General features: G+C 40.2%; 1 protein-coding gene across 4 annotated transcripts in view; it reads right to left on the bottom strand.

Annotated features, from left to right (window-relative positions):
• Positions 1 to 1,049: 1,049 nt before the first annotated feature.
• The window catches only part of ptpn13 (protein tyrosine phosphatase non-receptor type 13), a 47,190-nt gene continuing 39,362 nt past the window's right edge, over positions 1,050 to 8,877 (bottom strand). For all 4 annotated transcript variants that reach the window (XM_034895876.1, XM_034895875.1, XM_034895877.1 and 1 more), the window contains 20 exons: positions 8,416 to 8,514; positions 7,916 to 8,310; positions 7,701 to 7,839; positions 7,444 to 7,599; positions 6,872 to 7,043; positions 6,523 to 6,733; positions 6,318 to 6,403; positions 6,160 to 6,221; positions 5,598 to 5,753; positions 5,055 to 5,220; positions 4,835 to 4,924; positions 4,568 to 4,674; positions 4,410 to 4,465; positions 4,230 to 4,321; positions 3,582 to 3,730; positions 3,407 to 3,497; positions 2,622 to 2,959; positions 1,966 to 2,181; positions 1,798 to 1,860; positions 1,050 to 1,683 (listed from right to left, as the gene is read on the bottom strand). In XM_034895876.1, coding sequence (XP_034751767.1) covers positions 1,606 to 1,683; positions 1,798 to 1,860; positions 1,966 to 2,181; positions 2,622 to 2,959; positions 3,407 to 3,497; positions 3,582 to 3,730; positions 4,230 to 4,321; positions 4,410 to 4,465; positions 4,568 to 4,674; positions 4,835 to 4,924; positions 5,055 to 5,220; positions 5,598 to 5,753; positions 6,160 to 6,221; positions 6,318 to 6,403; positions 6,523 to 6,733; positions 6,872 to 7,043; positions 7,444 to 7,599; positions 7,701 to 7,839; positions 7,916 to 8,310; positions 8,416 to 8,514 — 2,922 coding nt within the window. In that variant the 3' untranslated portion in view covers positions 1,050 to 1,605. The remainder of the gene's footprint in view (positions 1,684 to 1,797; positions 1,861 to 1,965; positions 2,182 to 2,621; positions 2,960 to 3,406; positions 3,498 to 3,581; positions 3,731 to 4,229; positions 4,322 to 4,409; positions 4,466 to 4,567; positions 4,675 to 4,834; positions 4,925 to 5,054; positions 5,221 to 5,597; positions 5,754 to 6,159; positions 6,222 to 6,317; positions 6,404 to 6,522; positions 6,734 to 6,871; positions 7,044 to 7,443; positions 7,600 to 7,700; positions 7,840 to 7,915; positions 8,311 to 8,415; positions 8,515 to 8,877) is intronic.

Genomic DNA, 8,877 nt, shown 5'->3' with positions numbered 1-8,877 from the left:
TTTTATATTATATATATTTTTTTTTTAAATTAGTGCATGGTTTTTGCAAGAGTGTTTCTTTTGCAAAGAGTTCGGGGTGTTCTGCTAATTGTGTGTGTGGATTGTCCTAATTGTTGTTAAAAAAAAATAAAACAGTCGGTTTTCAAAATAGTGCTTAAGCAATTGAAAAAAACCTGAAACGGCTTGCCTGTAAAATAAAGGTGAAATAAAAAATAATAATGAGGATCAATTGTTTAATTTCTGTTTTAAGAATAACAACATATGCAACGTGTTTGCTACATGTTACTGCAAATGAAAAGTCAAAAAAACTCATGTTACGTTAGTTATACTTTAAAAAGCTGAAGACGTTAAATGTTGCAACATAGCGTTAACATTTTCCCTATCAACTGAACAATAAATTATTAACTATCATGGAATACTTCATCACATGGCAGTATTTCCAGGATTATTTTAGTGGTATGATAATGAATTTTGGCATCACATGGTGGTGAAAATGCAAGATACCCATCTGTGCAGCAACTTCTGCAGCAGTACGTTTAGAATGTAGCACTGTTCCATCAGATAGCTCAGGGGTGTGTATTCATTCAGGACAGTTATGTTTAACGACAATTTACAGGTAAAACGAGCACCTTTTAAATATTCATCAACAAGCAATAGCCTGGCAAAAAGTTGAAATGTTCTTAAGCTTTATATAGACTCCGATTACAATCAAAAATATAAGTTAATAGTTCAATGAAAGCCACAGCATAGACTCAACCTTATGAGCTTAATTATTGCATTTATGTGCAGTAACTTATGTATATGTAGTTGTGTAATTTGCAGTTGTGTCATCATCAACCTTTATACAGGTGCACAAGTTGTAGCTTCTCTTCCTTGGACCTTTCAGGGGTTATAATGGTCAGCAAGCTTAACAGCTGTTTTAGGTTAATGTCTCTATACATTAGAAAGGGATGCCAACATTTTAAATTTGGTAAATGTTAACAATAAGGTGTTTTTAAAAGTATGCTTCATGACAATATGCACTCAAATTATTAGAAGAAAATACTTGATTTTTTTTAAAGAAACTTTGCTCCACATAACATTTAAAATGTATCAGTTTAATTTTCAGGAGATGAATATGTACACTTTAAATCTCATCACTTACCTCAGGCAGTGAGCAATTACTGTAGAATAGCTTTACAAAGCAAATACTGACATAGTATTCTGTCAAGGCATGTTCCAGCATCAAAATAGGACTTAAAATACACAAATTTTGTTCCACATAAAATATGAACTCATTGATCACTTTCATAATTATTTTTAGAATATCCAAAAACTGGAGGAAAAAAAAAACCCATTAGTGTTCTTTTGTATGTGACAATAAGAAATACAATCAGCAGTTCTCATAAATGCATTGAAAAAGGAGTAGCAGCCAAAGAGAGAGAAAGAACTCAAAAAGCAAACATAAAAATATAGACTTCTGTAAAGGATTTACTCTCAAGTAGGCATTTTAAAAACATGTAGTGTAATTTGGCAATTTCTGCCCGTGTCAACTCTCCTCCATTTTTGTTTTGCTTTCGTGAAACAGTCACCCAGTCTCTACATGATGGTGGTATCTGGTTTCTACTATCCTGAGATGTTTTCCTCAGCTTGAAGGCATCTGAGGACGTAGAGGATCACTTGATAGCAGAAAATATATTGGTCCTGTAAAAAGAAAGGAAAGGGAAAATGTATGAAAAAACATGAACCAAAGAGGTGTCCAATCCAAACAATTGAGAGTTAAGCTTCTTGATATTACAAGTAAACATTTAAACTCACCTCTGTCTGGACCATTCCCTGTCTCTGAAGTCTCATGTTCCTCACCACATCTGAAATATCAAACTACAGAAAGTGTTTATTAGATTGTGATTCAACAAAAAAAAAAGAACACAAATAAGAACAGATGCTTCCTCATAAATATAAACAAGATGCAGATTATCTACTTACATCAGCATCTTTACTGATGAGACCCAGAACCACGTCTATACAGATGAGGGTTCCTGATCGACCGATCCCTGCACTGCAGTGTGTGATTATTGGCCCTGATTGATGAACGTGCCTCATGTAGGAAATAAATGTGAGCAACTGCTCGGGTTGTGAGGGCGTCCCGTGGTCCGGCCATCCCGTGTAGTTTAGATGAGTTACACGCTGTATTTCACTGGTCTGGGGAGGGAGAAACTCTTAAGTTAATGTGTCTATTTATAAGTGTATACAAGTTTAAAGCGTGATTTATGGTTCTGCAGAAGCTCCACATAGACCTTTCGCCATAGCCTATATAAGTGGCATGTAGCTTATATTTGTGCGTTGGCGTGTGCGTCGACCTCTTTAAAAGAATAGCAGGGCTGGCATGTCTGTGTGTGTGTGTGTGTGTGTGTGTGTGTGTGTGTGTGCGATGTGTGGTAGAGAGAGTGAAAGAGTGACAGTGATTAGCTTTGGAGTAGCGACTCTAGAAGACTTAGCGTCTCCGCTGTGTTTTATGACCACAGTTGAAAAACTGTGGCAGGAAAAGTTAACCAGCTCCTTGATTTTATGTTGTTTTAACGGAGAAGGAGAACCAGGATATGAGTAGGAGGAAACGAAACGCTATCTGAAGATAAACTAACCTGAACATCTTTAACCTCAATGAGTCGGATGGCAAAGTTGTCGAGATGTTGGTCTTTGATCAGTGTGATCTGTAACCTGTCGTCCACCATCTCTGCAGTCCTCGGCGTGTCGGGCCAGTACCGCTGACATTTCACTTTCCCTCCCTCTACCTCCTGGGTCATCATGGCGATCACATTAGACTTCTGCTCCCAGACCATTTGCCAAAAGTCACCCAGGGTGGTGGGTAAGGGACCCTGACATGCAATGTACATGTAGTTCTCATCCTTCACTGACATCTTGATGAAGTTGGCATTGATGTAGCCGCCATCTTTTCCCAGCACAACTCGCGTTGTGTCAACTAGAAGAGATAAATAAACAAAAATCACATTTCAATTCATGTGCAACATTTTAAGTCGGTGGTTCTCAAAGTTGGGGTCTGGGGACCCCCAGGGCTCCTTGAAAGGGTTCCAGGGGGTCCCCAACCAAAAGGGGAATAATTTATTTTCCCTTTAATTTCGTCCTTGAGTAAGAAAATTACTGTGTACAGACTCTTTTGCACGTGGGTTTCACTATTTTTTGTTACAAAACATCTAAAACTAAAATTCCATAAGATAGGGGACCCTGGGAAAAAGTCTCATCAGATTGGGGTTCATGCTCAAATTTGTGTCAGTTTAGGGGTCCTTGATGTGAAAATGTTGATAACCACAGTTTTAAGTATCCATATATATTTTGAGTAGTTTAAGTAAGCCTTCAGGTTTTCTGTTCCCATACACTGTACAAATGACACATTTGAGTCTTTTCTTACAGGGAACAATATTCTTGTAGCGATTCTTCTTCTTGTTTTCCTTCGTCTGTCCGATCAAACAGTCGTCCAGTGGCTGCAGATTCTGAAGATTCTGCCAGCAAAAAAAGTGTGTGTTGATAAAAATCTAATGAATGCATCACTTATTTTGACACTGAGATTCAAAATGAATTCTTACTTCAAACTCCTGCAGAGGGACTTTCTGCTCCAGGAGCCCCCTCATCATGCGGACCACAGTGTTGAGCTTTGGTCCAGTGTACTGGCCATCAGGGACCACTTTGACGAGGGGCAAAGAGGTGAGTTCATCCTCTGTGATGATTGCCCCATCTGAATGAAGGTATAAAACAGTTAAAGCAGAATTACAAACATAGTTTATAATTACAAAAGTAATGGTCTGACAACTTTATGTCAGTTAAGAGAAATCTGAACTTTAGCACACACCACGTTTGTTTTCCACACCCAACCCTAATAACACTGACGCTAGGAAAAGACAGACTAGCCTATATGGAATAACATTTCGGTGACCTGTAACTTCCTCTTTAGTCTCACTTTGCCAGACCTTCCTCTACAGCGCTGCGGAGGAGGGTCTGGCTAGTCCATCCACTGCATTCCGGGATGGGAGAAAAACATGCTCTGGTTTATTGGCATGCCTTTAAACTACACTGCAAAAGATACCTGCTTTAGTGGAAAATGTATACATTCAAAAGTTGTTTTAGTCAAACAACAGAAAACTCAGATTGGACAGATAGTCTACAGGCAACAGGACAATCCCAGAAGCGGAAGGTTGATATAGACTACCTGCTCTTTATCTAGACTCCATACTCACCGCTCTCAGAGTTCATGTTTTCAATAGGCAGTTCATCACTTCCCCATGTGATTTCATCTTCCTCTGGCTGTTCAGCACTCATTTGCAGGTAGCTGTTGATTCAAAAACAACAACCATAAATGGTTATGAATATATTCGTAGTCTTAATTGTGACAGTTTATCCAAAATGCAAAATGTTACTTTTCATTGCTTGGATCGTCAACATTTTCCTCTTGCCATTCCACTTTCCGGGAACTCTATGGTGAAAGAAGTTTTAAAAAAGTATATAAATTAGACTTAACCTGCGTACAGTTTTAATTTCCAACAGTTTTATCAACTCTGATAGATTTGATTTGTACCTCAGGGGAATCGTCAGGTAAAGAAGAGCCATCACAATCTGTGTCCTCTGAAAGCTCTGCGCTGTGCTCCGTCTCTCTTTTCTGTCCTAGGGGATCATCTTCATAGTCTGTCAAACATGGGAACGTAGACGAGTTTGTGAAGTTTACAATTTTGTTTTTGATTTTGATTGACTAATTACTTAGTAAAATTTAGGCAGTAAAATTACACAACATTCAACATTGCTTGCCTGAGATTTTCAGTAAATTTTTAAGACTGTATGTAATTACCTATTGGTGGTATGGGAGGGAAGCCGCCAGATTTCAGCTCATCATGGAGAGTAAAAAGCTTAGTCTTCGCTCCACTGTCCTCACTCAGATCTAGAATCAACATGAATTGTCAGATTAACCCCCTATATTAACACGAGTATTAGTGCACATCAGATTTTCCCAAAGGATTAAAAGTAACTAAAATGCAGAGAAAATACATGTTTTGCGTCTCATTATGTACCTGTGTTTCCATTGCATTTATCAGAGTTGATGGGCAGATAGGCGAGGTATGTGTTTGGGTTCTGGTCTGGCGGTCTTGAAACTATAAGATGTACCTGGCCTTTAGCTTTACGGATGGTGGTGACAGCTTTAGTGTGGGACACACCTGTCATTAGTTCTTCATTCACCTGCAAGAAGACAGATACAATATTCACAGTATTTAATAAATGTGGGGCTCAAAAACAAAGCATGCAACATAGCGGAAAAAAAGTTTATTTGATAGGACAGCGGAAGACATGAAAGAAGGGGAGAGAGAGAGGAGGAATAACACAGCAGCAACGGCGCTGCGTTGAGGAGTAAACCTCTATATGTGGGTATGCGCTCTAACATCTGAGCTACCCAGGCGCTCATTTGTTATTTCACTTGTATTAAGTTCATAGCGTAGGCAGATGTCAGCCATTAAATTTGCAAATATTTTAACAGTTAATCAACAATATGCATTAAACACTGTTAATTTATCAATAGGACCTTAAATTCTGAGCATCAAATGTCAAACATGACTCACTTTCAGCAGCCTGTCTCCCACTTGCAGTTTGGCCGAGGACTCTGCTATTCCTCCAGGTGTGATGGATTTGACAAAGATCCCCCTTTCCCCTCCAATCACAGAGAAACCCAGACCTCCTGACTGCAGCTTCTCCAGGTCTAGCTTGACGATCTCCTCCTGCATAGTAAATGCGGCAATGTAATCATCAATAGTGCAATCACCTTTAGTCCGAGATTCAAAGCTTTAGTAGACAGCGGTTTTGTAGCAAAGAAGTCAAATTAAATAAAGTCATGATTGCTGTCAGAAATTAGCTTGAAGGTAACAGTCAAACTTTGACGACAGTGATCACAATATTATTGTGATGATTAAGAATATGTTTGCTGACCAACATGAATTCACCTTTGCATTAAAAATACAGAAAAACGCTGAAAATCACTGTAACCATATGCAATTGACACACCAATAGCATTTTTTATTTCTTTCTTTGCTTGAAAATTCAATACAGAAAGTACAATAAATGCAAAAGTAGAACACGTTAACATTCAAGCACATCAAAGGAATATACAGCAACTGTATTTCTTACCTCTAAAGGACAAAGTGCTGCGAGACACTCTGTATCTCTTGGCTCTTCTCCTTTAAGAAAACCTTAAACATAAAACAGTGTTGCAATTATAAGCAGAATAATAGACAGTGAACTTTATTTTATTTTTACAGGTAACACCTTTAAGATCTGAAACATACCATTCATGCTGGATGAAACACTGGGGCTTATGTTGTTGTTAAGGTAAGAGACATTTTTCTGCCCGGGAGAAACAGGATTTCCATCCCTTTGAAGAAGAAAAAAGTTATTTAAATTATGCCACATGCAGTTTCTTGCATGAGCTAACAAATAACCTTTTGTAACGCCATCCAGATCACACCAACTCAGCATGAAAAATTCCACTACCTTGTGGCCTTGAGTGTGAGGTTGTCGAGGTACAGCTCCAACAGTCTGGTGCTCTCACGGAGGGTCAGGTCCTGTGTGGGAGCGCCGTTGATGTAGTGGATTAGATCAAGTGCTTTCAGGCTGCCCTCCTCAAAGGCCATTGAACCTGGCAGGATGTCTTTCACAAACAGGACATTGTACACACTGTCACTGCCACCGCCCAGTAGCAAACCTGTGATAGAACAAGGAGTAAAACTACCAATTTAGTACTTATTTTTTATGCAACATCTGGGAAAGCTTGCAAGACCTATGAACAGTGGACATACAGTGCATGACTTTCAGATGTGCCAGGGTTGTTTTATGTTCTTACCCAGCGGTTCTTGACTGCCCTTAAAGCTAATGTCAGGCAGGAGGTGGGCTTCTATGGGGGGCTTAGGAGCCTCCAAGACTCTCCCTACCACCAAGTCAACCACACAGGGGGCTGCACGCACAAGATTGACCACCTCAGTGTGGCCCATATTGCTCACGTCGGTGTTGTTTACCTGGATATAGAAACAAAAGAAAACAATATGGATGTGAAGGAATAGCTTGACAATTTTGCTTATTTGTTCTCATGCAAAGAGTTAGATGAGAAGAACGATACTACTAGTGTCCTACTAGCTTAGCTTAGCATAATAATAGGATGCAGGTGGAAACAGCAAGCCTGGCTGTCCAAAGTTTAAAAAATAAAAATAGGTCTGCCTACCAGCACCTCTTCATCTTGTTGTCTTATTCTTGGCAAAAAAACTAATCTGCGTATTTCCCCAAATGGTAAACTATTGATTTAAATGAGAACTATTTTTGTTTGAAAAAATATTTCTTTGATTGTATTAATTGTCCAACAATGGGCTGAGACACACTGTAGGCAAAGACCAGAGTAAGACATTAAGGATGAATTTGTACCATAATCATCCGGTCCCCGGGTCTGAGCCTTCCATCTCCTCTGGCTGGATCCTGGACAATGTCATGGATGTAACATCCAAGATCATTTCCTTTGGTAAGGGTAAACCCCAGGCTGCCTTTCTCAGACTTCACCAAGGAGACCTTGAGCTCTACTTCCTACCAACAGAGACGAATCACAGTTACAGGAATTACCCCTGGTATGGATACATACTATAATTTAAAATTTAGATCATCATTTTCCTTTCCTCAATACTTACTGGGACAAATTCCTCCATGTCATGCCCATTGCCCGACGCGGTGAGGTTTAAGGGCAGAGGCAGTGGGGGAGGCAGCGGATCAGGGCTTGGGGCAGTGAAGGAGGACTCCAGATCATCTGTCAGGGGAGATGAAAGAGATCTGCCCAAACAACCCCAAAGTTATAAAAGAGATAAGAGAATATAATTAATCAAGATGATATGATCATTATTTTAACCTCTTGCTGAGGTCCAACTGTGTCATTGACAGGTTTGGGGAGTAGAAGGCTGAGTTGATTGTGTCGTCCAGCTGACAAGTGCTCTCATGGGGTCCCAGTCCTAGGTTGTTGCTGGGGGTGTGGTAGACACTCCGCTCCCAAGTTTGCCTGCTGTGCTCCACTGGGCTCGGGCTGAAGGCTTCTTCCACCTCCTCATCCCCATCCCCATCCCCATCGGTGCTGTCGCTGTAGCTGTTGTGTCGGCCGGGGGTTTTGAGCAGTAGCCTCTCCAGGGCGTCCTGCACGGGGCCCTGACTCCTCTTGCCTTGTTTACCTGGAGGAGAGGTTGCACTGTCGAAGCTCAGGCTGGACTCTGCAGGGGCCACTTGCACCTTCCGGGGGGATGGGATGGGCGTCTGCGAAGAAATAAGTTAGTTAATAAAAGTGTCCAGCAATTACTGTTGCTTGAATTGTCCACACAGTAGCTAGAGACAAATAAAGAGTATTATTCAATGACTCACCAAAGCTGAAGTGTCCATTTCCGGTAGAAGCCCATGTTCAGGTCTACACAGGAGCAAAGTCACCTCCTGTCCTGTTCCTCGCAATGCTGATATCACCTCCTATGTGAATGAAACGGAGGACACATACAGGCTAGGGGTGGGAATCACCAGACACCTCCAGATACAATATCATCATGATTCTTATACCACAATTTGATATTATTGCAATTTTAAACATATCGCAATATTCTGCGATGTATTGCAATTTGTAACTTTTTCTCCAACGTCTACTTTTTCCCAATTTCAAATGATGTCCCCAAAATGAAACTTTGTCAACATCTGTTATTTCTAAAAAGATACATCTCTGTTCACATCAGATCAATTTTACTGCTGCAAAACGGGATTGTCAATCAGACAAACTGACCAACACATATATAATAAAATATCGATACTTGGCGCCGGTGTATCGATGCAGTATTGCCA

Source organism: Etheostoma cragini, chromosome 16 (assembly GCF_013103735.1).
Source record: "Etheostoma cragini isolate CJK2018 chromosome 16, CSU_Ecrag_1.0, whole genome shotgun sequence".
In the NCBI taxonomy this organism is placed as follows: Eukaryota; Metazoa; Chordata; class Actinopteri; order Perciformes; family Percidae; genus Etheostoma; species Etheostoma cragini.
The sequence above is the reverse complement of the archived record's forward strand: the minus strand, read 5'-3'. Positions and strand labels throughout refer to the sequence as shown.